Source organism: Anomaloglossus baeobatrachus, chromosome 8, assembly GCF_048569485.1.
Source record: "Anomaloglossus baeobatrachus isolate aAnoBae1 chromosome 8, aAnoBae1.hap1, whole genome shotgun sequence".
NCBI lineage: Eukaryota > Metazoa > Chordata > Amphibia > Anura > Aromobatidae > Anomaloglossus > Anomaloglossus baeobatrachus.
The window spans coordinates 45,560,811-45,588,679 of NC_134360.1; the positions used below are offsets into that span (position 1 = coordinate 45,560,811).

Here is a 27,869-nt window from a genome sequence, read left to right on the forward strand (position 1 = left end):
ATGTTTACATTCATTGATAGCTTTTCAAGCATAGAAGTCTGTTAGATAATTTTTCTATGGCAAATCAACATTTTGTTTTCCCACATGGCCAGTTTTTGTTCTAGATTCTTTTATCCCTTCAAGTTATAGGACAGTATCACAGAGATGCTGATAATCTCCTCAATGTTTCAAAAATGAACGCCCCTACATCCAATATCCAGAGGTTGTGCTACATTATAGTTAATAATAATAATAAAATTATTAATATATATTTATTAATAATTACAATAATTTATTTTAAGGAATGTGGATGATTTATGGAATTCTGTGTTTTATATTTAATGTATTGAATAATCTTGCAGTGCAGATTTCTGTGGTTCAAGCAAAGGTTATAAAAGCCATTGAAAGGGTTTTCCATTATTAAGTTACAGATAAAAACTATATTTCTGGTGTTCCCGGTTAGGTACAATCTACACAATGTGACTTGTATGCCTAAATGTAGAGCTCCGGGGCCACACACTTTTTGAATCTAATTATGTTTTGGATAATAGATTCAAAAAGGGGGGGGGGATGATGTGGAAAGTCACATGTATTTAAGGTTTTAATTTGTTCATCGATTGAGTTTTTCTATTGTTTTCTTTATATTTTTATCTGTAAGGAGGATACAGCAGACAGACATATATCTCATGATTGCTCTGATGTAACAAGAATTGTCAGGTTTTGAACATGTCTCAGATGAGCCCATTGCTAATGCAGATTTTGAGTTTTTCCGTAGATGGATCCAGATACCAAGATGCTGATTGATTCCGCACTGGATATGCTGAGGTTACGCAACATGAGGTAATAAAAATCAAACCACTCCTCTCTCATCGGAATAGGAGAACGAGTTGAAGATTTGCGATCACTGTTGTTTGTAGAGCGGAAAGGGGTAAGATAGTCAAAATGTGGATATAGGCAGCAGCCGGAGGAGATGCTTGCACAGGTGCACAACAAAGAAGCAGTGAATGGGCCTAGAGTTGAGAGTCCTTATACAAAGCAGACCAGTACCTCGGTGGCTCCTGTCACGTCGTCCGTGACATTGGTCACTCCTTGTGTTCTTAAATCCTTACAGGAACAAGTGATTCAGCAAGGAACGGCGTGTGAGACGCAGGGAGCCAGTGACTGAGGAAGGTCTGTGGATAAAGGGCGGTAAGCTTTCTCTGCCATGAGCGTTCTACTCAATAATGGCCCAGGTAACCCATGTGACAAAGGTGTTGGGATGGACAAGATATGGGCGGCACCACTGCTTCAGTACCCAGGTGGCCTGACACATCCAGTCTTGTAAGACATGTGCCTATTAAAGGTAGAAAAAAAACAAACTGTAAAGACCTCGTAGAAAACACCCCCCTCATCCGCTCTACTGCTCCAGTGATTGCAGATTAGTCATATACATCTACCATGAGTAGGTTTATATGAGTTTGAGTGTTGAGTGAATTTCTTTTCAGGCCTGCTCTGAAACATATCCAGTGTGGAAAACGTTACTGCTGAAAAACTCATGATGCTGGTGGTATGTAAAGATGGAGTTCCTAAAAAGCGGTAAAAGAACATATTCTATAGCAGAGGTCACTATAGAGATCAGTACCTGATGAACCCATCTGCCATTGTGAAGGGAGAAATGCGTTGGGCTTCAAGCTAAATGTCTGTCAAATATGCGTTTATTTTATTAGCCTGAGTGAGAATTGTACAGTGGAGTGTCTGATTGGACGAGATCTCCTCATGACTTTACCTGGCCTTATTATTGTATTGATACAGTGGGTACATGTTATACATGTGAGATATTTAATTTATTTTAGGGTTTGGTCCTTCAATTTTGCTGTATCATATTGATTTAAGCTACCAAACAGCTATGTAAAATACAGTGTGTGAATATTTAATCTTTGGGAATGAATTGGATATATATATACTTGCATATTGATGCCTCTTTATCCCCGGTATCTCACGGTTTCTATATTCCCTCACTGACATTAGCAGCACGTATTAGCTTAGCAGTGTAGGGATAGGGAGGGTGAGCCGTCGGTGAGCGGGGGCACCAATTCGCCTTACAGGGTGCCGACCTCCGCTGCGAGGTAGGGAGAGTTTAGGGCTATTGCCCCAATCCCTGCCCCCTCCTTTATTGGAATATTTAATTGTGTCTATAGTCACATGGGTGTATGTTTAAAATTTTAATGATTATAACAAAAATGTAACGATCCCCAAGATAATGGTGGACGCTGGCAAATCATGTAACAAATTTCCCTTTCTTAATAATTAGATCTTTATATAAGATATTTTTGGTTTAGCACCTACAATGTGATTATATTTCTTAGATACTTTCGATACAGTGTGATATCCTGACCAGTGATGTACGATCTTTATACAACTGCCTATATAGTGTGTTAAACATGTGTATCCTCCAATTCCAGATCCTAAATCAGTGTCAGGAGCACGTGGTCTCCAGCCAGGAGACTGGGTGATCCTAAAAAGACAAGTCAGAATGAGCCATGAGTCAGCATCAGATGGGCCGATCCAGCTTTTCCCAACCACAGCAACTTCCATGAAGCTTGAGGGAAAACCCATCTGGGAGACAGCAGCCGCTGTACAGAGTCCATCGTACCAGCAGAATGGGGGTCACAACACACAGTGCTGGACTATCTCACATAGAACCTTATGGAGAATTTCTAGATTGGGGATGATACATGGGAAATAACCATAACCAAGGGAACAATGGGTACAGGAACATTATACAAATAAGGGCTCATGGTGGAAAAAACATTATCTGACCTGAACCAGCTCATTAGTTTAAGGATATACCGTATTTTTCGCTTTATAAGACGCACCGGAATATAAGACGCACCCCAAACTTAGACATAAAAAAAGGTAAAAAAAAGAAAAATGGGGTCCGTCTTATACTCCGATGTTCTCTTACCGGAGGGGGGCAGCAGTGGTGGTGAAGCGGGGTCACAGGAGGCACAGGTTGTGCTGGCAGGCGCGGCAGGTCAGTGGCAGCGGGGTCCGTGGTTGCAGGTGCCGTGGCGTCCGTGGTTGCAGGCGCGGTGGTGTCCGCGGTGGCAGGATCCGTGGGGTCCGTGGTGGCGGCAGCAGCCGTGGCATGAGAGCCGTGCAGCAGGCCGGTGCAGTGAGTGTCCGCGGTCCCGGTTCAGTGGTGGCAGCGGCGGCGGCGGCGGCTCAGTGGTGGGAGCGGCGGCAACTGCTCAGTGGTGGCAGCGGCAGGGACTGCTCAGTGGTGGCGTGTGTCCGCGGTCCCGGTTCAGTGGTGGCAGCGGCGGCGGCGGCGGCTCAGTGGTGGGAGCGGCGGCGACGGCTCAGTGGTGGAGTGTGTCCGCGGTCCCGATTCAAGTAATGGCGCCCGGAGCGACGCATGCGCAGATGGAGCTCTCATCCAAGGGCTCCATCTGCGCACGCGCTGACTCCCGGAGCAGCGCGTGCGCAGATGGAGCTCTCATCCAAGAGCTCCACCGGCGCCATCATTTGAAAGTGGGACCGCGGACAACTGGTAAGCTGCACAGCCGCCCGCCCCGCATGCACAGAGTGGCAGCCAGCAGGCTGCCCGCCCACTCTGCGTACAAGCCGCCGGGTACCTGTGCTTGCGTGCGGTGGCAGCCGGGTACCCATGGCTGTGTGCGGGCGGCAGATGGGTGACTGTGTGAGGGCGGCAGCCGGGTACCTGCACGGTCACCCGACTGCCGCTCGCACACAGCACCCGGCTGCCGCCCGCACACAGCCATGGGTACCCGTCTGCCACCGCATGCAAGCACAGGTACCTGGCTGCCGACCCCACACAGCACCCGCTGCCGCCCGCACACAGCCACGGGTACCCGGCTGCCGCTGCATGCAAGTACAGGTACCCGGCCGCTTGCATGCAGCCACAGGCACCCGCCCGATCGCTTCAGACAGGACCCCCCCCCCCCCGCTACCGCTTTATAAGACGCACCCCCCATTTTCCTCCCAAAATTTGGGGAGGAAAAGTGCGTCTTATAAAGCGAAAAATACGGTAAGTGACTTTTTAAGGGTAACACACTTGCAGGTAACTGGTATTGTCTTATTTGTTGGTATTTGAAGCCGTAAAAGTGCTACTCTGTTACGGAAGGTAAATCGGATCCATGCATAAGGGAAATCTTGTTAAAGGCCTCCTGGTGGTAGATTAGGGACCCAAGACAAGAAGAGATCCATTAGTGTTGTGATACAATTAGGTGTATTAAGGTAGAAAAGTCTCGAAGACGTGGACAGAACTCGGATATTCATTTGTGATGAAAGAAATTTTGGTTCTTTATTGCATATCCATTAATTAAACAACGTTTCGGCTAATGCCTTCTTCATAGACTGGAAATTTCAATAAAAGTAAAAAAATATACGTCAGTACCATAAATATATATATATATATATTCTCATACATATATATCGGTAATCACATGATGTAACATCAAAAATTAAAGAAGAAAAAAGCTCTATTTTAGGAAGAACCTCAATTGTACTTGTAATAGTACAATTGAGGTTCTTCCTAAAATAGAGCTTTTTTTCATCTATTAGGTAAAATAAAATTTTTCTTCTTTAATTTTTGATGTTACATCATGTGATTACCGATATATATGTATGAGAATATATATATATATATATATATATATATATATTTATTTATGGTACTGACTTATATTTTTTTACTTTTATTGAAATTTCCAGTCTATGATGAAGGCATTAGCCGAAACGTTGTTTAATTAATGGATATGCAAAAAAAAATTAAAATTTCTTTCATCACAAATGAGTGCCGGAGTTTTTGATTATCTATTTATAACGTTCTCCTGAGCACCACCTAAGCAGTGAGCCAGACCATCATGGTTTTTTCAGAACTCGGATATTGACTGAGTATCAGTCTTTCAGAAACAGTAATGCTAAAAGCTGCAGCATAACAGTAAGAAGCTTATTCTTACAATTGCCTTACTCTTTCTAATCGATTAAGCTCTTCAGCATTAAATAGTCTGTTCTAAGGACTGGGACATTACCTGTGCCTCTGTAAACTGTGTGTGCGGGATGTGATCAACTCTGATCAGCAGTCTGTACCAGTGGGGGCAAAGGCTTAGCATTGCTTGTATAGTGGATAGAAAAATGAAAAAAGGGTTGCAGTTAAAGCATTAGAGCTGATTTGTTAGAGGACCATGGTAGGGTCAGAAGGTTAATAAAGTATTTAGGGGGGACTGTTGAGGAGGACCTTTTTTTCAAATACTTAATTAACCTCTTGACAAGGGATTGTGGGAAATATGTCGATTTGCCTTACATAATTCAGGGTTCAGATCATACACATGACACAGATATAAAGATGGCCGCCATTTCCTGTTATCCACACCTTGCTTGGAATGCAAGGAATGTCCAGATGAAAGAAGACCACCATATAAGGGAAGACCCCTGGTCAAGCTAGAAGACCAACCCAAAGATCAGATGACATTACAGACCAAACCATCAGCATGGATCCACTAAATGACGTCCCTCCAATAGTCATGGTTTCATCCACTGGTCAGACCCGCCCATCAACAGCAACACGGATCTCCCCATTTGCTAGCCCATGAACTGTCCCACTAAATGGGCATATCTGAACTTGTGTACGCCCCTAGCCTATATCAAGAGGACGCATGAGTCTCCTCAGTCTGTTTGGTGTCATCTTTACTGTGACCAAGAAGAGACTTCATATCCGACTGTCTGGTGTGAATTCTTTTATGCATGCACTTGGTATATACCAATTCGGCCAGGCAGTAGGCAACTAGTGATCTCTTGTTAAGAGTTCACCTTAACAGTACATAGGTAGAATTTTGCATCTGGGACTGTCCCTGAGGGGGTCCATAGACCTTTTTGCCACATAAGTGATTTAAAGTTTTCATTCACAGTGTGGGTATACAGGAGAATAACGAGTCATGGTCTTGATGCGGATTCAACAGTTTACTATCAATATATGAAAAATGTACAGAAGAGATGAATGAAACGGACAAGTCACATTGATGGTGACCAGGAAAATCTGTAACTTCGACATTTATTGTGGACGACCGGTCACTGCTCAGGTGGAGCCACGTCCAGCACGCTCCTGTCCTTCAGCTCGTATGGCAGGGTCACCCTCAGACGCCGATCTTCCTCCATCGCCTGGATTATGGTGTCATATGCATTTTTGTTACCGGACCAACAGCGTCGTGTCACCTGCAGAGAGCAAGAAAAAGTGTACTAAGCCTAAACTTACATTAGTCAGGTCATCCCATAGAATACTACAGAAGTGGTTGATAACATGTAGAAACATTAAACCATATTCATTGTTGTGGATAGGAGAGCTGTGCAACAACCCCCCTTGAGACAGGTTCTGGCTGCCATATTGCCCTCTAACCAGGCGATAAACTAAAGAGGCTTTGATTCCCCAGGGACTGACTAATTTTAGTCGAAAAGGCTCATTACCATTACTCACAGCCATCCAAGAATAGTCAAGAATGATTAATAGAAGTAAATATTTCAGGGCATGGCACCCTCCTAAATTTGGAAATTCTAGTTCTGCATTATACCGACCCCATTGGACACATCCCAGCTCAGCATAGTTTTCGCATTTCGCTCAGCCTCTGGAGATCCATCCAGAACGAGACCAAAGCCTCCGTTGATGACCTCGCCCCTGCAAGGAAGCCAAAAATCAGAACTACATCTCAGAAAGTAATCCATCTGCAATGTTTATTTTAGCAACGGCAAACATTTCCCAGTTAGGATCTAATCTCAGCCCATTCCCACTGTCCTGAGCAGGGATATTATGGAATTGAAGGATTGTCCAGGATTAGAAAGACATGGTGGCCTTCTGCCAGAAACAACCACCCATCTCTAGATAGAGTTCTGATATTGGAATTAAGTTCTACTTAAGTGAATGGGACCGAGCTGCAAAATCACAAGCAACCAGGCGCAGGTGTGACACTGGTTTGCGAACCAGCAAGTTGCTTTTGTGGAGGACTGTAGTACCAGGGCAAAATCCATATGTCTCAATAGTGTCAGCAGAAATTAGTGGACGTCCATAGGGAAGAATAAATCTAGCAGTTTTATACTGTTCATAGTACTCCTCCCAAAATAGGTAAACTACACAATCATCCCTTCAGTTAGTAGCCACATCCTCATGGTGGAACCCACTTACCAGCCGACACCTCCTCCATTGTGAAGAGCTACCCAAGTGGCCCCTCGACATGCATCTCCTACAAAGTTCTGCACAGCCATATCTGCAAATATAAGACCATCATGCATCACTGAACCCATTCCAGGTTACTATGTTAATGAATGCCAAGAACCTGCAACGGGAGGTGATTACACAAAAAAAAACAAACAAAAACCTTGTACTAGGACTTGAGCTCACTAGGTCACAACTCCATACATCTAAATGAGCCTTGTTCTGGCTCCGAGATTCATTGGGAGCTTGAGACAATTTCTAGCCACTCAGAAGTCATAGGCACAAGATGGACCCATAGGACCAGGACTCTGGGTAGTTTCCCTCAACTATACTAGCAAGTGTAGCATCCATGGGGCAGTCACAGATGGCCCTGCCTGGCTTCGTGGCCATGAGGCGTACAATAAAAGGGAGGGGGATGAGGAGTCTGACGCCACCGCTGGTGTGTGGCCAGGGATTAGCCGCCACTGCGGGTGCTGTCCTCTGGGGTGGATGGTGTCGCAGCTGGAATGATTTAGCTCCCCACAGGTGGAGTGAGCTCCATGGATGGTGATAAGGTGGTAGTCTATGGTGTTGTACACTGGTGAGCGGGGCTGAGGATGCCGACAGTAACTGGGACGACACAGGCCAGTAATTTCCTTTACCTATCACTGGTCAGTTTATGGTCCACTCAGCCGGGAAGCAGTGAGAAATCGCTTGCCAGGTACGTTGGAGGCCTTCCTTAGTGCACTCCGACTGTGGGTCGCTGTGCTGCTTCAGGCCAGTGTCCCTCTTCCTAGATACGATTTAACTTGTCCCTTGTGGTGGACAGTGCGAGCCGGATGTAGGGCCCACCGATATTTCTGCGGCCCTGGGTTCTAGTATGCTATTGCGCCTTGGGAGTCTGTTGGCCAGGCGGTGTGGAACCTCCTACCCTCCGGGTTTGCTGCTGGGCTGGTAGTACCAGTCGAGGACCCCGGTGTCCTGATTCTGCAATCGGTCCTGGAAAGCTTGAGACAGTTCTCTAACGGCGAACGCTCTCTTTTCCTGCTACTAGAGTTCTGAGGTCCCTCTTCCTGTTCCACTCTAACCCCTCCCCAGCCCAGAATGCACAGGGAAGCTCACCCCAAAAGGACTTTAGCTCCCCCTTCTGGCCTGGATTAGGAAGTGTTTGGTGTAATTGTACATGGCATAGAGACCTCCCTGCTGCTTCCAGGCATCGCATTGCCCGCCGGTGAGGAGAACCATGCCACTGTAGCTCCCATGACCACTGGGGTGCCACATAAGTACTGATGGTTCCTAGAGAGATGACTGCCAATTAGGCTTTTCCAATCTCATGGGAAAGCACCCTTTAGGTACAGTGACATTTCCACTCTACTCACCTGCACAGAAGGCAGAGCCATCATATATGTTGGAGGTTTCTCTGTAAGGACTATCTGTTCCGCTCACATCATGATGATCTCTGCTGATTACCACTGGAGCCTGAAGGTCAAATGTGTTTAATACAATGATAATTATATAGATTTATGGTGTCAATGAAATACAAAGCAATGATTGCACCTTCACTTGTCCGGTGGCCACCGCTTTATTAATGGAGACAGCAATGGAAATTCTCCCTTTCTGATCGGCGTATAGGATTCTGGCCTGAGAACCAACAACCTTCGGGAAAAGGGGGGTGGGGGACAAAAAAAACCTTATGGTTGTATAGCAGATATGGTGAGCTGATTAAGACAAATCACATTATATCACATTACCAATTTGTGTTTTCCAGCGTCTTTGATCCATTGTATGTTATCGCTGTACTGCTTTTTGACTGCATCACTAACTGAGGAGTGAAAGATCAAAGATTTGGTGTAATGACATCATTTGGGCCTAGAAATCAGATTTCCTAAAGCTAAAAAATTACAGCTGTTTAATAATTGATGGGAAGAATTGCAGCCTGTGTACAGCGCAGCAGAGTGCTGGCACTATACAGAGTTGGTGGGAAAATTAGGATACATTGATTGAAGGAGAGTCTTCATATTTCATTTTGTTAACCATCTATGAAATTAGATGGTTGGAATGGTGCGATTATGTAGCACCCCTGAAGCCATCAGGGTGCTACAAGGTTCTGCATCCCCATCAGGATGCAGGGCCTACCCCCTTAGGGACCCAGAACCCCAGTGCCGGTAACACCAAAAACCCAGGTAATTCCAGTTTTCCCCCAACATCCCCCCCCCATACAATGGTACTTAGCTAGGGTGCGATCAATAGATGGCCGCCTAGAGGTGGAGCCACTCCAGTCCACTAGTTGAGCAGGTGGGAGGGGCAGACTGTGGAGAGTAGTAGTCTAGAGTTGACAGTGGAGTGTGAAGGTGTGACTTCACAACATCCTGACTTGGGTTAACGGTGACCTGGTACCCAGGAGAAGTGGTTGCCGGTGGAGTACCCCCAGAACTACGCACCAATGGGATACAGGACCCTAGGACAGGAAAGAGCTTCAAGTCAACCTGTTAACACCTGCACAGCAAAGGGGACCATCAAGGACCTTGCTGACCCTAAAGAATCCGAAGACTCAGTAACAAAGGGAGAGCCGGAGACAGGACCAGAGATTCCAAACCCACAGGGTTCACACTACCGTCATGCGTACACAAGTGGACAAACCACAGACCGGGGACCCCCAGTGTTCTATACCATGGGTACCCACTTACCAGAGACAGGTGCAGGGGAAGAAGGTACCAGAGAACCAGACTGACACTGGGACGAAGGGGACCTGGAGGCGAAACCTGCCATCCTTGGGAAACCAGTTAACATCTCAAGTGAGTAAACCAGTTGCACTGAATACCTGTCTGGACTCTGACGCCCACTGCACCATACATCCGCTGGGGCAACACCCTACTTGCGGAGGGACTACCATACTAGCTGCTAATACCATCAGCCCCAGTAGAGATATTCTGCAGCGGCGGCTCCCTACTTTTAGCCGCAACACCGCAAGTGGCATCATGAATAAACTTTCAAATACCCCCTGTAAATATCTACATTACAAAAAGGGCCCAGGGCACGGAACCGGGAAACTGCCACCACCGTGACATCACTAAGACGTACACTGCCCGGAACAGAGTACCCCATATATCCATGGGTGCGACAATTATATATCCAGTTTAGTTACATTAGTTTGGGTGGAAACATTGCACAATTTCCCCTCGGAATGTTCTGCTATTTTAATGGCCACTATTTATATAGTCTAGAATGTAAAGCATAAATTCAGCCTGGTAGTAAGGTACATATGTACAGAAATAGCTTGTCTTTTACGTTGTATAAAAACACATGTAGGTAAATAGTGCAGTCACTACGTACATATTTTGTAATGTTCCCAAGTTACATCCTGATTTATACTCCAGAGCTGCACTCACTATTCAGCTGGAGCAGCCACTGCACATATATTACTACATTTATCCTGTAACTATGCTAAGATTATACCTGGCATTAAGCGGGGAGGTTATTTCAATATTAGGTCAATATGGACTCTCCGGAGATCAAAGATTTACTCAGGGATTCCTTGCTCATTTTATAAAAGGAACATTTCCAGTAAGTAATTTTATCCATTTCACCACAGATCATATTTTCAGACTAAGGATCAGTTTACCTCCTTTCCCAATAATCTCCTCCATAGCAGCGGCTGCAATGTGGTCAGTGACTGCCAGGTCATCCGGATCTGCGGAGGTGCACACCCAACGGAATGGCCCAAAACCCAGAGAGAAGATGTCTCTGGTAATAAACAAAACAACTTAATTAGTAGATGTTTGGGATTCCTTACTTATTGCAAGCAGACAATATGAGCAGCCGCCTGTCCACTGACACGTGGGAGACACATACCTCGCACTGCGACAATCTAGAAGGCTATGGATTTTTTTTTTTGGGTGAACAAGTAATACAATTGGACATTGTATATGCAAGTACTCACCCCATAATATGTTGCACGTACGATGGGTATTTGAACTCCATGCCCCTCTCACCTTTCTGTTGAACATCAGCACCTGCTCAAACAATGTAGTTAGACAGAAATTATAAAACACTTCCAGGGTTCTTCATTCTTGAATTTTATTATTTTTTAAAAAGTTTCAGAAGTTGGCTATTGGCAGAGAGTCACTGCTTGGACCCCCATCCATCAGCTGTGATCTGTGGAAAGGCTGGCAGCAGGTATTTAATTCTCTGCAGCTCCACCACAGGCAAAAAGAAGAATTACACAACTCTCATTGAATGAAGTGCTGCCTGTGTAATGTATGGACCTGCCAGATCCTCTAGACTAGCTGAGTGGGTAGAATTAGGAGACCACCTCCTCCATTAATACCTACAGTATATTCAGACAATTCTTTAATAAAAGAAAAATAGAGTTAAAATTTCACATTTTACTCACCAGCTCTTTGTGCCTCCAACAAGAAAGCATTTCCATAGTCCCAGAAAAACATGCCTTTATCAGCTAGCTTATTGATTGCAGAGACCTGACGCCATAAGCTGCAGGAAAGCAAAAAAGGTGTTCGAGAGCAGCACATGTGTGATCAACCGTCCTGGATATTATCAGGCAGCCCATTTTGGAAAATGGACAAGACTTCTAGAAGGGTCTACGCTAGGCATTTAGAGTTTTTCCATGGTCTGTTCATGTATGGTATCTAAAAAAGGTATTGGTTGCATGAAAAGACTTGCTAGGAAGAACACACGGTCACACACAGTCCCTATAGACCAGTGTTTCTCAACTCCAGTCCTCAAGACCCATCAACAGATCATGTTTTGATGTTTTCCTCAATATTAGACAGGGAATAATTCCATCACCTGTGCAACATTAATGAAAGCCTGAAAACCTGATCTGTTGGTGGGTCTTGAGGACTGGAGTTAGAAACACTGCTATAGACCATCGTTTGAAAGCTGCCTTAAGGGATAAAATGGCTGGAATCCAAATGTTGACCCCTGGACAGGTTGGCCACCCCTGGCCATCTTACCTTTCATGGACCAGGTGACGGAAGGTCTGGGGGTCACTACAGAGCATTTGATTGGCTTCAGTAAATGACAACTGCACTGGGTAATATCCGCCACTGAACGGATTGTGGCAGGAGGTTTGGTCTGAGCCAAGATCCACCAGCAGGTCACCGGTCTTCTCATATTCTTCTACCAGCTTCTCCCTACAAGCGAATGTACAATTAGGAGTAGGGACTTAAGGACACCACAACACTGCAAAAATAGTACAGTGTTTCCACTTACATGTATTCTAAAAAGTACTCCCCACAACTGGCAGACCAGAATTGCCCAGGAATGCTCTCCTAGAAGAGTCAGCAGGCAACCCACATAGGGAATAGAGTCAACGTATTAGCTTTAAGCTTCCAAAAGCTTTGTGATTCCTTCCCTCCCCCAGATTATAGAAATTCTGGGTGTTGTAATAAATGACAGGATGACACCAACTGCTATCCAGGTGTTTACAAAATTAGAAGAGTTGTTATTTAGAAGTCAGGACCTATAAAGCTTCATGTTCTCAATGCAAAAGTCAGAAACCCTCATCTACTGGGTATCATGCAAGTCTCTAAGGACACAGGGACCTTTGAGCCCCAACCTCAGGTGCATCAATCCTAAGGGTTATGTTCCAGGTGGCAACTTGTGAGTATTAAAGTGAATCATCACCATCTACAGGATGCAGGATTGCTGGTGGTCCCACAGTGGAAAGACACACTAATCTTAAGCACTGAGGTCCTGTGTTCCCCCCATGTGACGGGAGCAGTAAATTATAATCAATGATCCATACAATGTGTGTTGCCACTGCATTAAGTGATTGTTAAACAAGCACTCTCCATTCATGTGGATGGCACTGGACCCTCAATCTCAAGACCAGTGATTGCCCCTAGCGGCAGGGTATCCCAGCAATCATACACCCTGTAGTTAAGTGATGACCCCTTTAAATGGTAGCCATATAGATCTTTGTTTTAAGGAAAGCTGGATGACAAACCTCTGCAGAGAATGAGTTTTCTAGTTTACTGTGGATTATACTTAAGTGGATTCTTTTAACCTTAAATCTGAATATTTCAGATTTGAGCAGAAACCTGGAATGTGAGAGATCGTGGGCAAGTTTGCACCCCCCCCCCCCCCCGCCCCAATCCTCCAGTGATGACAGTTATAAAAGTGCATTACTGTAATGAGTTACAGATTGCTCCCTGGCACATTGTGACGATTATAACCCCATATGTGCAGCATCAGAAGACTTGCCAAAGGTCCACAATATTCCCATGGTATCCCAGGCTGAGTGTCTCCTTATCCTTCCGTGCTTTTCTGTGAAGACAAGAAAAAAAAATATATTATAAAAAATATATATATTATATATATATATATATATATATATATATATATATATATATATATATATATATATATATATATATATATATATATATATATATATATATATATATATATATATATATATATATATATATAGTGGAGAAATAAAAAAAATGATAAATTATATGAAGTTTTATAATATAAAATTCATAAAATATATTCTAGAAGAACCATGATAAGCATGTCTTGTGGTTCTGCAGCATTTGGGGTGCACCCGAGTCCAGTTTCTCCCTACCTGATCCTTTGGACACATTCATCCAGAGACTTTGTTACTTCCATCAGCCAGCCCTGCTCATGTCTCTTTACCAGAGCATTCTCATCAACCTGAGAAGACGGGAGTCATGAGGTTCATAGAGCCACACACACCTGAGCAATGTCACATCAGAGGTTGCCAGTTATCAGTTTACATCTCAAAAGACCCATAAAGAGACCAAGAACAGTTACCTCAGCAATGACCCCAATACAGCCCACAATGGTGGCCGCCTTAGCTTGTGCGCCACTCATGCCTCCCAGACCTGAGGTCACAAACACTTTCCCACTGAGATTATCCACTCCAAGGTATCTTCTTCCAGCGTTCAATACCGTTAACTGTGCAAGATCAGAAATAAGTGTTCAAACCACAAATACTTTAAGTAAAATATTAAAAAAGGAACCCTCCAAGCATAACTGCTACATTGAGGGCAACAGAAAAAAAGATTAAAATTGATGGTGTTGGCCCTTTAAAGAATAATGAGGGTAAAATCATAGAAAGCGATGTGGGAAAAGCAAATGTTTTAAATACTTTTTTCTCAACTGTGTTCACACAGGAAAAGCATATGCCAGGGGAAATGCAGAGTGATCATGTAAATGCCCCATTAAGTATGACCTGCCTAACCCAGGAAGAAGTGCAGAACCGACTTAGTAACATTAAAATTGACAAATCACCAGGCCCTGATGGCATTCACCCTCGGGTATTAAGGGAGTTAAGTAATGTGATAGACAGGCCTCTATTCCTTTTATTTAAAGACTCTATAGAAACTGGGTCTGTTCCACTGGATTGGCGGCTAGCAAATGTGGTACCAATATTCAAAAAAGGGTGCAAAAGGGAACCTGGAAACTATAGGCCGGTAAGCTTAACATCTGTTGTGGGTAAAATGTTTGAAGGGTTTTTAAGGGATACTATTATGGAATGTCTCAATGTTAATAACTGTTTAACTCCATATCAACATGGATTTATGAAGGATCGCTCCTGTCAAACTAACCTGATCAGCTTCTATGAGGATGTAAGCTCTCACATGGACCGAGGAGAATCATTGGATGTCATTTATCTCGACTTCGGTAAAGCATTTGACACTGTCCCACATAAAAGACTGCTAAGTAAAATGAGAAAGCTTGGGCTCGGGGAAAATGTGTGTAGATGGGTAGGTAGCTGGCTTAGTGGTAGAAAACAAAGAGTGGTTATTAATGGTGCATACTCAGATTGGGCCAGGGTTACTAGTGGGGTGCCACAGGGGTCTGTATTGGGCCCCCTACTATTTAATATATTTATTAATGATCTGGTGGATGGTTTACAGAGTAAAATATCAGTATTTGCAGATGATACAAAACTATGTAAGGTAGTTAACACAAAGGAGGACAGTTTGCAACTACAGATGGACTTGAGTAAATTGGAGAATTGGGCTGAAAAATGGCAAATGAGGTTTAACACAGATCAGTGTAAGGTTATGCACATGGGAAGGAGAAACAGATGCTACGATTACTTACTAAATGGGAAACTGCTGGGGAAATCAGACATGGAAAAAGACTTAGGCATCTTAGTGAATAAGAATCTAAATTGGAGTGCCCAGTGTCAGGCAGCAGCCACCAAAGCAAATAGGGCGATGGGATGCATTAGAAGAGGTCTGGGGGCACGAGATGAAAACATCATTCTCCCTCTGTACAAATCACTAGTCAGACCACACTTGGAGTATTGTGTGCAATTTTGGGCGCCGGTGCTGAAGAAAGACATTACTGAACTTGAAAGGGTTCAGAGGCGGGCTACTAAAATAATAAATGGAATGGGTGCATTACAATACACGGAAAGGTTATCAAAATTAGGTCTATTTACTCTAGAAAAGAGAAGACTTAGGGGAGACCTAATAAATATGTACAAATATATCAGAGGGCCATATAGAGATCTCTCCCATGATCTGTTTGTACCAAGGACTATGACAAGAACAAGGGGGCATTCTTTTCGATTGGAGGAAAGAAAATTCCTACATCAGCATAGAAGAGGGTTCTTCACGGTAAGAGCAGTGAGGCTCTGGAACTCTCTTCCTGAGGAAGTGGTGATGGCCAACTCACTGAATGAATTTAAGAGAGGAATGGATGCATTTCTTGTTAGCAAAAGTATAGAAGGTTATAAATAGCATAATCTTACAGGTAGATAGAAGAGCGACCAAGATTATTAGAGGAATGGGTGGGCTGCAATACCAAGACAGGTTATTAAACTTGGGGTTAGTTAGGAAAAACAAAGGCTTAGGGGGATCTAATCACAATGTATAAATATATGAGGGGACAGTACAGAGACCTTTCCAAAGATCTCTTTACACCTAGGCCTGCGACTGGAACACGGGGGCATCCGCTACGTCTTGAGGAAAGAATGTTTAATCATAATCACAGATGAGGACTCTTTACTGTACGAGCAGTGAGACTATGGAGCTCTCTGCCGTATGATGTTGTATTGAGGGATTCACAAGTAAAATTTAAGCAGAGCCTGATCGCATTAATTGAAAAATATAATATTACCAGTTATGTATATTGGATTTTATGACAGGGTGTTGATCCAGGGAACTAGTCTGATTGCCGTATGTGGAGTCAGGAAGGAATTTTTTCCCCCATTGGAGCTTATTTGACACATTGGGGTTTTTTTGCCTTCCTCTGGATCAACATGTTAGGCTACGGGTTGAACTAGATGGACTTAGAGTCTCCCTTCAACCTTAAAAACTATGAAACTATGAAACTATGAAACTCCACCTCCCAAATCCTAAACTAGGCACAGTTTAGGAGTCATGCTCGGAGTGTACCTTTTTAATATTTGAAGACCAAATTTCTCTGTGTTGATAAGTCTTCCTATATTCAAAGAATTACAGCTAGATGCTTTGGCACCAGATACCAGTTATTACTTTGACAGGCGCAGGTCCTATGGTTATGGGAGGCATTTTTTTTGGCATAGTGGTGAACATAAAGCATTTACTTATGTCACTGTGCAGTCTGCATATTAGCCCCAAATTAATATTGGCTAGATAAGAAAATGGCATCCAACTTTGCCCATCTGTAGACAACTAATATAGGAAATATGACATCATCAACTACCACCAGGGACTTCAAAGTGGGCAGATATTCTTAAGATCTGGAATCTCCTCCCTTTGGGATGTGGCTTAGGTACCAATTTACCCACATCAAGCAGAGATCAAGATGTGTGGGTATCATTGTTCAATGCTGGCAGATCTAGTGAGCTGTAGGACTGTCATTTTCAAAAGGAGGACGGCTCCCCTCCATAAAGTTCGGTGCCAATCCTGCAACCACAGGTCTAGTACTTTGACATATTTGTACTAATTCACGCTCTTACTTTTTGGATTAAATATATAAAAATGTAATAGCTTTGCTCCTCTTGCTCTATAATCCGCACCCCTGAAGTACAGACTGACGTGCCCAATTACCTGCCTAGTAATGAAAGATGAAGTGGCTTCATCCTTCATTTTCGTGCGATTGTTCTAATGGCAATGAGCACAGCTTCGCTTTGGTGTTATGCTCCGACCCTTTTGCACGCTACTAGGCATGACATATATAGTGTACCAGTTTTCGGTTAAAGGTAAACTGTGCAATGTTTATTTAGCACTTTAAAAAGCATTTCACATTGTACCAACTTACCACTGTACCATGCACAATTCCTTGTGGGCCAATATAGCAGTAGCTCCCTGCTGTCATCTGTCCATACCTCCAAAATGCAAATTTAAAGATAACTTAAGTTATGCAGAAGTCAGTCACATGGATTCAGGAAGTGAATATCTATAGTGTGGTTTGCATATACATTATACTAATAGTGGCTATAAAGCTTTCATAGCTGTAGCGCGGAAGAGCATTCATCTAACACCCCCCATACATGTGCACAGCCAGTTCTGCCAAGCATCCAAGTATTCGAAATGGGTAAAGTGGAGTAAGAAGCTTAAGATTTGGGCATGTTGGCTTTCAACACCAATAGAGCTCCCAGTATATACAAGATTACGTCAGGAGTGGCATACTAAAGGCGGAGGAGTTGTGTACTTACATTGTGACTCCTAATGCAAACATCTTCTCATACTCCTTCCTGGAAGAATAGTTAGGAATAACCTACCAACCCAAAAAAGTAAAGTAAATGACCCCACAGACATTTGAACAGCTGGGGAATGGACCATGAGCAGATGTCTCACCATTCCATTGGTGATCACCACTCTTGGAGCACCAGGGAGACTAGGAAAAAGACCAAGAGGATGACCGCTGTAGATCACCAAGGTCTGGTCTTCTGTCATCTGAGATAGATAATGCATCACCAACCAGAACTGCAGATACAAGACATAATTGTTTTTTTCCTTCAAAGTAAACATTCCCAGTACATTAGATATGGATACAAAAAAGGTATATAATCAAAGAACCATCTTCTAATAAAGAAAGACATAGGAAACCACTAAAGAGGCACAAAGCTGAAATTGGTCTCGCCTCAATTCAAAACAATTCCCTGTTTTTAGGCAATGCATTCATGTTGAGGACCACAGTGGAAGAGAAGGGATAGTCCATAAAATCCACAACCCCTTCATGGTCACCATTACATAACACCTACCTGCGCCCAATTACTAAAGACCTGCCCATTGCCACCGTACGTCACCAACTCTTGAGGAAACTGTGGGTGAGGAGAAGACGTTCTGGTGTGAAACTGTTATAATTGCAGATATGTATTCAGAGCAAGACTAATGGATGAAAAGGGTTAAACTGACCTGAGACTAAAGCACTTAGACTCCATGGCCTAGTTCCTGCCCTTATGACATTTCCACAGTCTCGTGGCTTATGACCTTACCCAGTTAGGCCAGTGGAGGTATTCTATAGTGATTTTACCGTGGTATTTTGGGGTAATTTATAGCATGACTATCCTGCTTATAAGAAACCAATATGGATACACCATGTTTTAATGGTACATAGCATTAAATACTGGTCACCATACTGTGTGTGCGCATATACCACAAGACAAGATTGTACATTGGCTCAGGGCCGCCATCAGGGCATTACAACCAAGACTGGTGTACCAGGCCCAGTGAAGGAGGGGGGCCCGGGCTAATTACTTAGCTTTACTAAGCTCTGGCCAAGCCCCGCTCCTCACCAGGGCCCAGTCACAGCCGCAGCAGAGGAGCCCAGCGCTGTCGCTTCAGCCACTACACATTCGGTTAAATTGCAGGCAAAGCCTCTTTAGGAATCACATGCAAATTAGCCATGTGGCCGGAAGCGAGTGGAGCAGAGCAGGGAGACTGCATGTCATCCCACGGTCCACCGTGACTAGGTCATCACCCTGCGACCACATCACAGTGCTGCGGGCAATGCAGAGGTGGTAAGGACACTGCATCTGGCTGGGAAAGTTAAGCGCTCCTTGATCTGAAGATCCCCAGGGTGGTGGGGAACCCATCCAGCTGAAATGCACCCCAGCTCAGAGGACGCTACGTGTTGTGGGAGTCTGTGAGGGCGAGTAAAAGCGTTAGTTTACGTTTTATTGCAGCTGACAAACATACAAGGAGAAGCCATGATAGGGGATATATAGAAGGAGGACATATATACCAGGAAGGGGACAGAAACCAGGGCGGGGACATATCAGAATGTGCATAGAATTTGCCACTATGGTGCTCTGAAATTCCTAGTGGTGGCCCTGCATGGGCCAGATGCAGTTTTACATTCTCCACTATCACTTTACATTAAAGGCACCCATCAAAATGAAGAGTTCAGGATTATAAACCCATACCTGAGCCACCGCTGGATCCAGGTTATTCATAATCATATGCATTATGGCTGCTGCCTTCTTCGTTTTACAGGGATATTCATTGATCGGATAAGCCCTAGGGAGGGAGAAAAAAGAAAATTGAGGGGGGGGGTGTAAGGGGAGGGGTCATTACACAACCTCCTAGAATCAAATCTAATTTTTTGAGTTTTTGGTTTTTTTTGTTGCTCTGTTTATTCTTTCCTCTGTGGAAGAATGAGGAGATTGGGAAATTTTGTATTTTATATAGCTGTATATACCATTTAAGTATTGGCTTCTTCCACCTCCAGGAACCTTTGCCATTCATCTACAGTTCCTGCAACTTCCAAAAAGTGTCCTAAAATGTCTGGACAGCATGTCGTCATTTTTAGGGAAAACCACAGATCTCACCTCATGATTATCTTTGGACAGAAGCGATACATGTAGATGTGTCCATAACATCTCAGCTCCTTTGCAAATTCTGGAGCCAGCGTCTTATGATGTTCATGGGGAAAGTAGCGCAAGGCATTCTCCAAAGCAAGCTGTAGAATAGAAAGAAACTTACTGTACCTGTGACGCCCTGGACTAGCCAGGTAGTCACAGACATACCAACACACACCCCCCACCCTAGCCAGTTACAGCAGCCAAACAAAACCCTTGTTGCCTCCATCCAGAGTCTGATGTCCACACCAGGTGGGGTGGAGCCAGGTGGTTGGCCCCACCCACCAAGGAGTTCACAGGTCTGGAGGCAGGAAAAGTGCAGTTAGAGTTTGGAGGTGAAAGGGAGAGGAGTGAACACTTAGTGTCTGGGCTCCAACCCAGACACTTAACAGCAAGTTTGGCAGACGGTGGTGGCCTTCTGCAGGAGTTAGTGTAACTCCGCAGAGCCTCAAGGACCGGGGTCGGGCGTCGGCCCGCCGGTACTGGACCGGGGAACGGAGTGAAGCTAAGCACACAGGAAGGGCCATTGGACCCCGACCAGGCTTGGAGCCGCCGCCAATAGTCAAATCCAAGTGTGACAGGAACCCCAAGGGTTTCCTAACTACCAAGTCCTGATTGAAGGCAACCGTCCACCCAGAGGATATACAGCCACCGCCACAGGCTAGAGATCCAAGGGCCAGCGCCTGGGGGCAAACCGGGCTCCTACTGCACCTATACGCCGGGGAGCGGACTATCGGTGGGCAACCACAGGAGTCAAGAACATTTTCAAAGGTGCAGGGAAAGACAGCCGCCATCAGCCGTCCGGGGAGAGCACAACAACACTGCAGCCGGCTGCGGGACCCGTCCATCCGGCCGTTTTGGTTTACCAGAGACTTTGTCAGTGATTGTCTGAGTGAGTACACCAGTGCCGTCAGGCACCGCGCTGCGCTGTCCCTGCAACCCTGCACCCCAGCCATCCGGCCTCCCCGTTACACCACCGGGCCCTGGGATCACCAACCCCTGCCCACGGAGGGGACAACATCTCATCTGCTCCCTACCATCTCTCCCGGGATCCCCGTTACCAGCAGCGGTGGTGCTATTATCACCACGACCCGTGGGTGGTGTCACGAACAATCTCCCTAAACATAACATCCCCATTTCACTCACTGGTGAGGAGCGCTGCTCGAGTCCCCGGGTCTGGTCCATGGCTCGAGCCACCGAGCAGCAACAGCAGAAGCCCTGGACCCGAGCGTGGCGAGCGCGTCCCCTCCGCCTGCAACATACTCAGTCACTAAACATTGCCATGCGTTGTATTTTATGATCAGCCATTTACTACAGGGACTGCAGCATTTCAGGATGGTTTTAGGTCCTAATTTTTTGGAAATAATTGGTTTCAGGTCTTACAATTTTAGGTAATTTGAGATTTCTGTAAACGCTCATCCCAAAAAGGAGAAAGATCCACCAGGCAGGGAAAAAAAACAAAAAAAAAACAAAAAACTTGCCAACTGGCAAATAAGGACTTTGTAGCATACAAAACTGCCTTAATTTAAAGTAATCCCACACTGACTGCCCGCCATCACCATCCATAACATACAGGTGCATCTCAATAAGTTAGAATATCAAAGAGTTAATTCCAGTAATTCAATACAAAAACAAATGCATATATTATATAGAGTCATTACACAGAGGGATCCATTTCAAGTGTTTATTTCTGTTAATGTTGATTATGGCTTACAGCCAATGAAAACCCAAAAGGCATTATCTCAGAAAATTAGATTATATAAGACCAGCTGAAAAAAATGGTTTTACACAAATGTTGGTGTGGCGCCCTAGGACCTGGTCGCCACAACAGCATTGCCCTCCCAAAGGGTTAATGCTGAGCCTGGAGGTAATTGGGAGATCCATTGGCCAGCAGGTTTAACACCCAACACAGTTCTCCCTCCGGCCAGCAGGGGGAGCTCTGAACCTGGAATTCCAGGGAGCCTTCCTCTACCTGACCAGAGGGAGGAAGTGGAGTCAGTCTGAAGGGAGTAGTGGAAGTGAACAGACGCAGAGTGAGCTGTCCTGTGAATCTGGGGCCTAGAGCTGGAGCAGCTTGGCCCAGAGAAGCAGGAATAGCTGAGAGGCAGCAGAGAGAGACTCAGACATCGGAGTCTGTGGTTGCCAGGGTATAAAATCCGCCCCTGGTAGCCGAGTCCGAAGGGCAGGAGAGCTGTAAGCCCCTGGCCCAGAAACATCCAAGGTACAGCTGCAGCATCAGGGCCCGGTGTGGACTCCAGCGGAGAAGCACCAGAGAGAGGGTCTGCGCAGCCACCTACAGAAAGAAGGGACGTGCCATCGGTCCCAGCAGCAAAGAGGGCCATTGCTGGATTCAGAGAAGCAGGGTCCTATCATCACAAAGCAAAGTACAGGAGTAGGCCTCATACTCAGCTGGCCAGAAAGATCATCCCAAGTACTTCCAGGCCGACCGGATCCCCATCACCACCTGTAACGGTCTCCCAGGACTAGACTGTTCCCAGAGTAAAAGAGGAGAAGGTAAAGAGACTGTTGTTTGTGCCTGGTTCTTTCCTCGCCTGTCGGCCCTGCACCGTGTTAGCCACACAACACCATAGACTTTCACGGGCACCAACTGTATCCCGGGGCATCGCTCCACCTGTGGGGAGCAGTAACATCATAGCTGCCATAACATCACCCCGGAGTTCTCCCATAGCAGCGGCGGCTTAATAGCCGCATACCACAGGTGGCGTCACGAACATTAACTTCAACTCATCAGCCACAGATTCAACTGACACCCACCAGGGCCACGGAGCCGGGCCCAGCCACCACTGACTACCACCGGACTAGTCCGGCCCGGCACCGGGTGTCCCCTAGCCCTGGGGTGGGCGAGTCAACTTTTGGCGTCACGAACAGGATTTCGTGCCCGGTTCCACCGGGTACTGTGCGCCTGAATAATTGCGCTTTAAAGACTGTATTACTGCGTGTTTCACTGTTTGAAAACTGCCGCCGCCATTATCCTCACTGAGCGCAGGAAGAAGGGGGGCGTGCCTGACAAAGAGCGCGAAGGGAGCGCGCCATCAGAGCAGAGCGCTGTTAACCCCGCGCGACCCGGAAGGAAATTTGAAAAGTGAACGGAGCCTGGTAAGGTTCACTAAGGGGGAGGAAGATGTCCGACGCAGAGGGAGGGCAGGTGGCTGCCATAGCCCGAGACGCCGCAGCGCCCGCCGAAGCGATCCCTGTCGCCGTCGCCCCATCCCCCGCTGTAGCGCCGGTAATGCCGATCACCATGCCGTACATACCGGGCGCAGAATGGCTGCCGCAGTATTCCGGGGAGTCCCATACCTTGAGCGACTTCAGAGAAAGCCTGCACAGCTTATTCCGGGTGTATCCGCTGACTGAGAGCCAGAAGGTGGGCATATTAATGGGACAGCTAGCCGGCGCAGCCCAGCGTGAAGTGAAGTCCTGGCCTGATACAGATAAAGGGACAGTAACCCAGATACTGGCCAAGCTAAAGAGTACTTTTGACACCCGCACCGCAGCAGAGATAAAGATGAGATTCTTTGGGTGCAAGCAGCGGCCCACAGACAGCATAAGGGACTATGCCTTAAACCTGCAGGAGGCCCTGAAAGCGGTTAAACAAGTGGACCCAGAGAGTGTACGTGAAGAACACAAACTCCTAACTGAGCAGTTCATAGAGGGGCTCCTGTCAGATGCCCACAGGACCCAGCTGCGTATCATGGTCCTGCAGAACCCTGCTCTGGACTTTGCAAAGTTTAAGGACCAGGCCATCCGGGTACTGAGAGAATCTACACCGGATGACCCAGTGCCCCTCCGGCCTCTTGCTATCACGTACCCCGGGGTGGTGCCTGCAACACGAGCCACTGCAGGGGCTGAGGCGCAGTCCCTGGATAAGGATCCCACTGCAGAGCTCAGACAGCAGTTCCAGGAGCTGACCAAGACTGTAGCTGCCCTTGCCAAGATCGTGCAGTCCCTACAAGTGACCCCATCGCCTGCAAAAATCGAGTTGGCCTCCAGCCCAGATGACGTCCCATGGATGCGACAGAGGAGGGTTCCGCCGACCCGAGGCAGAGACACAGACCGGTATGATTCAACGGGACAACCGATCTGCCGCCGCTGCAGCCAGGCGGGCCACATTGCACGATACTGTCCTTTAAATGGGCCGAGCCTGGGGCCAGGAGCCGACCCCCAGGTGTAAGGAAGCCCGGCTCAACCCCCAGCCGCAGCAAGTATGTGGGAGGACGACCGGTCCTTCCTATTGTGCTGGATGGGATCCCTTTGAATGCCCTCCTGGATACTGGGTCCCAGGTAACGACCATCCCCTATAAACTGTATAAAAGATATTGGGCTGATTCAGACATTGACCATGGCCCAGATGATGATTTAACAATTGTGGCCAGTAATGGTCAGCCCTTACCTCAAATTGGGTATAAAGAAGTAACCATTAAAGTGGGGCGGGTGGAATTGCCATGTCAGGGGATGATAATTGTAGATATTGATCGCAAAGAATCTGACCCGCTGGTAACCATTGGTACAAATGTGATAGAAAATTGTATTGCCGAAGTGATAATTTTGTTGCAGCAGGCGTCTGAAACTGCCAGCTCCGGGCAGCAGCGTGCCCTACAGAGGGAGATCAGAGCCCTGATGAGGAGGCAGCAGGTGGAGCTGGCCGGAGGAGAAATTGGCAGTGTGAGGGTAAGTGACCCCCTCCCCATTGCAATACCCCCAAGAAGTGAAATGTTGATATGGTGTCGGGCAGCAATAGGCCTCAAGGGTCAGGATTACCATGCCTTGGTAGAACCGGTGTATTCAGACAGTAGGCCTGGAGTCCTGATAGCCAGAGGGGTAGCAGACGTCCGCAAGGGGAGAGTGCCCATCCGTGTCCTGAATTGTGGGGAGGAGGAAGCCAAATTGCCCCGGTACGCCACTGTAGCAAAACTGTACACTGTCAGCAACAACACCATCAAAGCAGTGGAACCCTTGATCCCGTCCGACCAGGCGGAAGACAAGGGCTCCAAGGGGCAGCTGGAAGACTGGTGCCAAAACTTACATGTGGGCACCGACTCCACCCCCTCACACCAAAAGAATGGGGTTTACCGGGTGGTACAGGAGTACGAGCGGGTCTTCAGCAAACACCCCCTAGATTTTGGGCAGGTGAAAGGGGTTAAACATCAAATCCCCACGGGTGATCATCCCCCCGTTAAAGAGAGATACCGCCCTGTACCCCCCGCACAGTATCAGCGTGCCAAAGAAATGTTACGGGAAATGAAGGAGGCTGGGGTTATCAGAGATAGTTGTAGCCCCTGGGCAGCTCCACTAGTGCTCGTAAAGAAAAAGGATGGTACAATGAGAATGTGTGTAGATTACAGGCAAATTAACCGCATTACACATAAAGATGCTTATCCCCTACCCAGAATAGAGGAGTCACTAACAGCCTTAAAGTCAGCTAACTATTTCTCCACCTTGGATCTCACCAGTGGGTATTGGCAGGTTCCCGTGGCAGAGGCGGACAAGGAGAAGACTGCATTCACGACGCCGATGGGCCTCTGCGAGTTCAACTGCATGCCATTCGGGCTCTGCAACGCCCCAGGGACATTCCAACGGTTGATGGAGTGCTGCTTGGGCCACCACAACTTCGAAACCGTGCTGTTGTACCTGGATGACGTCATAGTCTACTCCAAGACTTATGAAGACCACCTGAAGCACTTAGCAGAAGTGTTCGAGTCTTTGTCAAAATATGGCCTGAAGATCAAGCCGTCCAAATGTCACCTCTTGAAGCCAAAGGTACAGTACCTGGGTCATGTGGTCAGCGCAGAAGGTGTGGCACCTGATCCGGAGAAAGTCACCGTAATCAAGGACTGGCCAAGACCCACCACGGTAAAGGAGGTACGGCAGTTCCTTGGGCTGGTGGGCTACTACCGAAGGTTCATTGATGGTTTCACCAAGATAGCAGCGCCCCTTCAAGATCTCCTGGTGGGCCAGCCAAAGCAGGCTAAGAAGCAGAGCCCTCCATTTGAATGGAGCAGCCAACTAGAAACCTCCTTTGTCCAGCTGAAAGGGGCTCTCACGGGAGAAGAAATTCTGGCCTACCCTGACTACAGCCAGCCGTTTGTACTGTATACAGACGCCAGCAACGTGGGCCTGGGAGCCGTTTTGTCCCAGGTGCAGGGAGGCAGGGAGAAGGTGATAGCGTACGCCAGTAGGAAGCTTCGGCCCACAGAAAGGAATCCAGAAAATTACAGTTCCTTCAAGCTGGAGTTCCTCGCTATTGTTTGGGCAGTGACTGAACGCTTCAAACACTATCTGGCGTCGGCCAAGTTCACCATCTTCACGGACAACAATCCGTTGACACACCTGGCAACAGCCAAGTTAGGGGCGTTGGAACAGCGATGGATGGCCCGGCTGTCTAACTTTGACTTTACCATCAAGTACCGGGCTGGCAAGAAGAATAACAATGCTGATGCGCTGTCCAGAATGCCTCACTTACCCGAATCTGGAGAAGACCTGGATGAACTCGAAGAGATAGAGTTACCGGCTTTCCATCATCAGGGCGTTTCCCAGTGTGAGCATGCTGTGGGAGTGAAGCGCTCGAGCCAACACGAGGTCCCGGTTAACCCATTACTCCACCATAATTGGGAAGAGACACAGAACGGTGACCCGGCGGTGCGATTGGTCAAAGAAAAGCTAGCACAAGCTGAGACTCATCTTGGTCCAGATGCTCCAGAAGAAGCCCAGCAGTTGTGGAAAGAGAGGGGACGACTGTTCACCTACCAAGGCAAGCTCTGCAAGAGACACGTCAACTGGCGAACAAATGAACTTGTCTGGCAGATCGTGGTTCCGCAGAGGGATGCTCCAATGGTCCTAGCAGCTTATCATGATAACGCAGGCCACTTTGGGTGGAAGAAGTTGGAGGCCCTACTCCGTGATCGGTTCTATTGGGTGCACATGAGAAAGGTGATCGAGAAGTGGTGCCGAGACTGTGGCCCGTGTAACCTGAGGCGGAAGGATGATGCCAGCCAAAGGTCTCCCCTACAGCCAATTGTTACGAAGCAGCCCCTGGAGTTGGTGGCCCTGGACCACGTGAAGTTAACACCAAGCCGGTCAGGCTATGTGTACGCCCTCACAATTGTGGACCATTACTCTCGTTTCCTGGTAGTAGTGCCTGTGAAGGACCAGACAGCCAGAACAGCAGCTAAAGCGTTCCAGGCATCCTTTTGCCGGCCTCACGGTTATCCGGAAAGGGTACTGACCGATCAAGGCCCTGCGTTCGAGGCGGAGGTGTTCCAAGAGTTTTGTAACATGTACGGTTGTAAGAAAATCAGAACAACACCGTACCACCCCCAAACCAATGGACTGTGCGAGAAAATGAACCATGTGGTTATTGATATGCTGAAGACTACCTCTGGAAGAAAGGAACCAATGGCCAGAGAAGCTGCCAGATCTGGTCGACCTGTACAACCATATCCCAGTAAATTCGACCAACTGCAGCCCCGCTTACCTGATGCGAGCCAGACCTGGCAGGTTGCCTGTAGACTTTGAGATGGGGACTGTGTCGCCTGAGGCGGTTCAAGAAATAGAGGATTGGGATACAGAACAGCAGCAGTACCGTAAGGTCCAGGAATGCGTAGAGAGGAGCCTGTCTCAAGCCAGAACAAGACAAGAGCAGCAGTACAATCAAACGGCCCCAGCAACTCCCTTAGCACCTGGAGAACAAGTCCTCAAGAAGAAGCGGAGGACGCATAAATTGGATGATCAGTGGGAGAACGAGCCCTACACCATTATCCCCTCCAACTTTGACAACAGTAAGGTGTGCCTCATAAGCAAGGACGAAGGCAAGACTTGTCAAGCAATATCCAGAGACCGCCTGAAGACGTGCCCTGAGCGGTGCAAAGTTCAAAGGGAAGTGGAGGAAGTTCG

At 46.7% G+C, this 27,869-nt stretch overlaps 2 protein-coding genes across 2 annotated transcripts in view; one reads left to right on the forward strand and one right to left on the reverse strand.

Moving 5' to 3' along the window:
* Positions 1-27,869, forward strand: part of LOC142249725 (netrin-4-like) — a 99,939-nt gene that overhangs the window by 2,932 nt on the left and 69,138 nt on the right. The window lies entirely within an intron of this gene.
* UROC1 (urocanate hydratase 1) overlaps positions 5,929-27,869 on the reverse strand; it is a 29,059-nt gene continuing 7,118 nt past the window's right edge. Inside the window, exons 2-20 of the mRNA XM_075320750.1 lie at positions 19,929-20,059; positions 19,524-19,617; positions 18,360-18,419; positions 17,953-18,081; positions 17,811-17,872; positions 17,414-17,480; positions 13,967-14,110; positions 13,758-13,846; positions 13,391-13,453; positions 12,139-12,318; positions 11,559-11,656; positions 11,106-11,178; positions 10,788-10,909; positions 8,917-8,987; positions 8,723-8,821; positions 8,545-8,644; positions 7,157-7,238; positions 6,553-6,652; positions 5,929-6,195 (exon numbers count right to left, since the gene is read on the reverse strand). Coding sequence (XP_075176865.1) covers positions 6,052-6,195; positions 6,553-6,652; positions 7,157-7,238; positions 8,545-8,644; positions 8,723-8,821; positions 8,917-8,987; positions 10,788-10,909; positions 11,106-11,178; positions 11,559-11,656; positions 12,139-12,318; positions 13,391-13,453; positions 13,758-13,846; positions 13,967-14,110; positions 17,414-17,480; positions 17,811-17,872; positions 17,953-18,081; positions 18,360-18,419; positions 19,524-19,617; positions 19,929-20,059 — 1,908 coding nt within the window. The 3' untranslated portion in view covers positions 5,929-6,051. The remainder of the gene's footprint in view (positions 6,196-6,552; positions 6,653-7,156; positions 7,239-8,544; positions 8,645-8,722; positions 8,822-8,916; positions 8,988-10,787; positions 10,910-11,105; positions 11,179-11,558; positions 11,657-12,138; positions 12,319-13,390; positions 13,454-13,757; positions 13,847-13,966; positions 14,111-17,413; positions 17,481-17,810; positions 17,873-17,952; positions 18,082-18,359; positions 18,420-19,523; positions 19,618-19,928; positions 20,060-27,869) is intronic.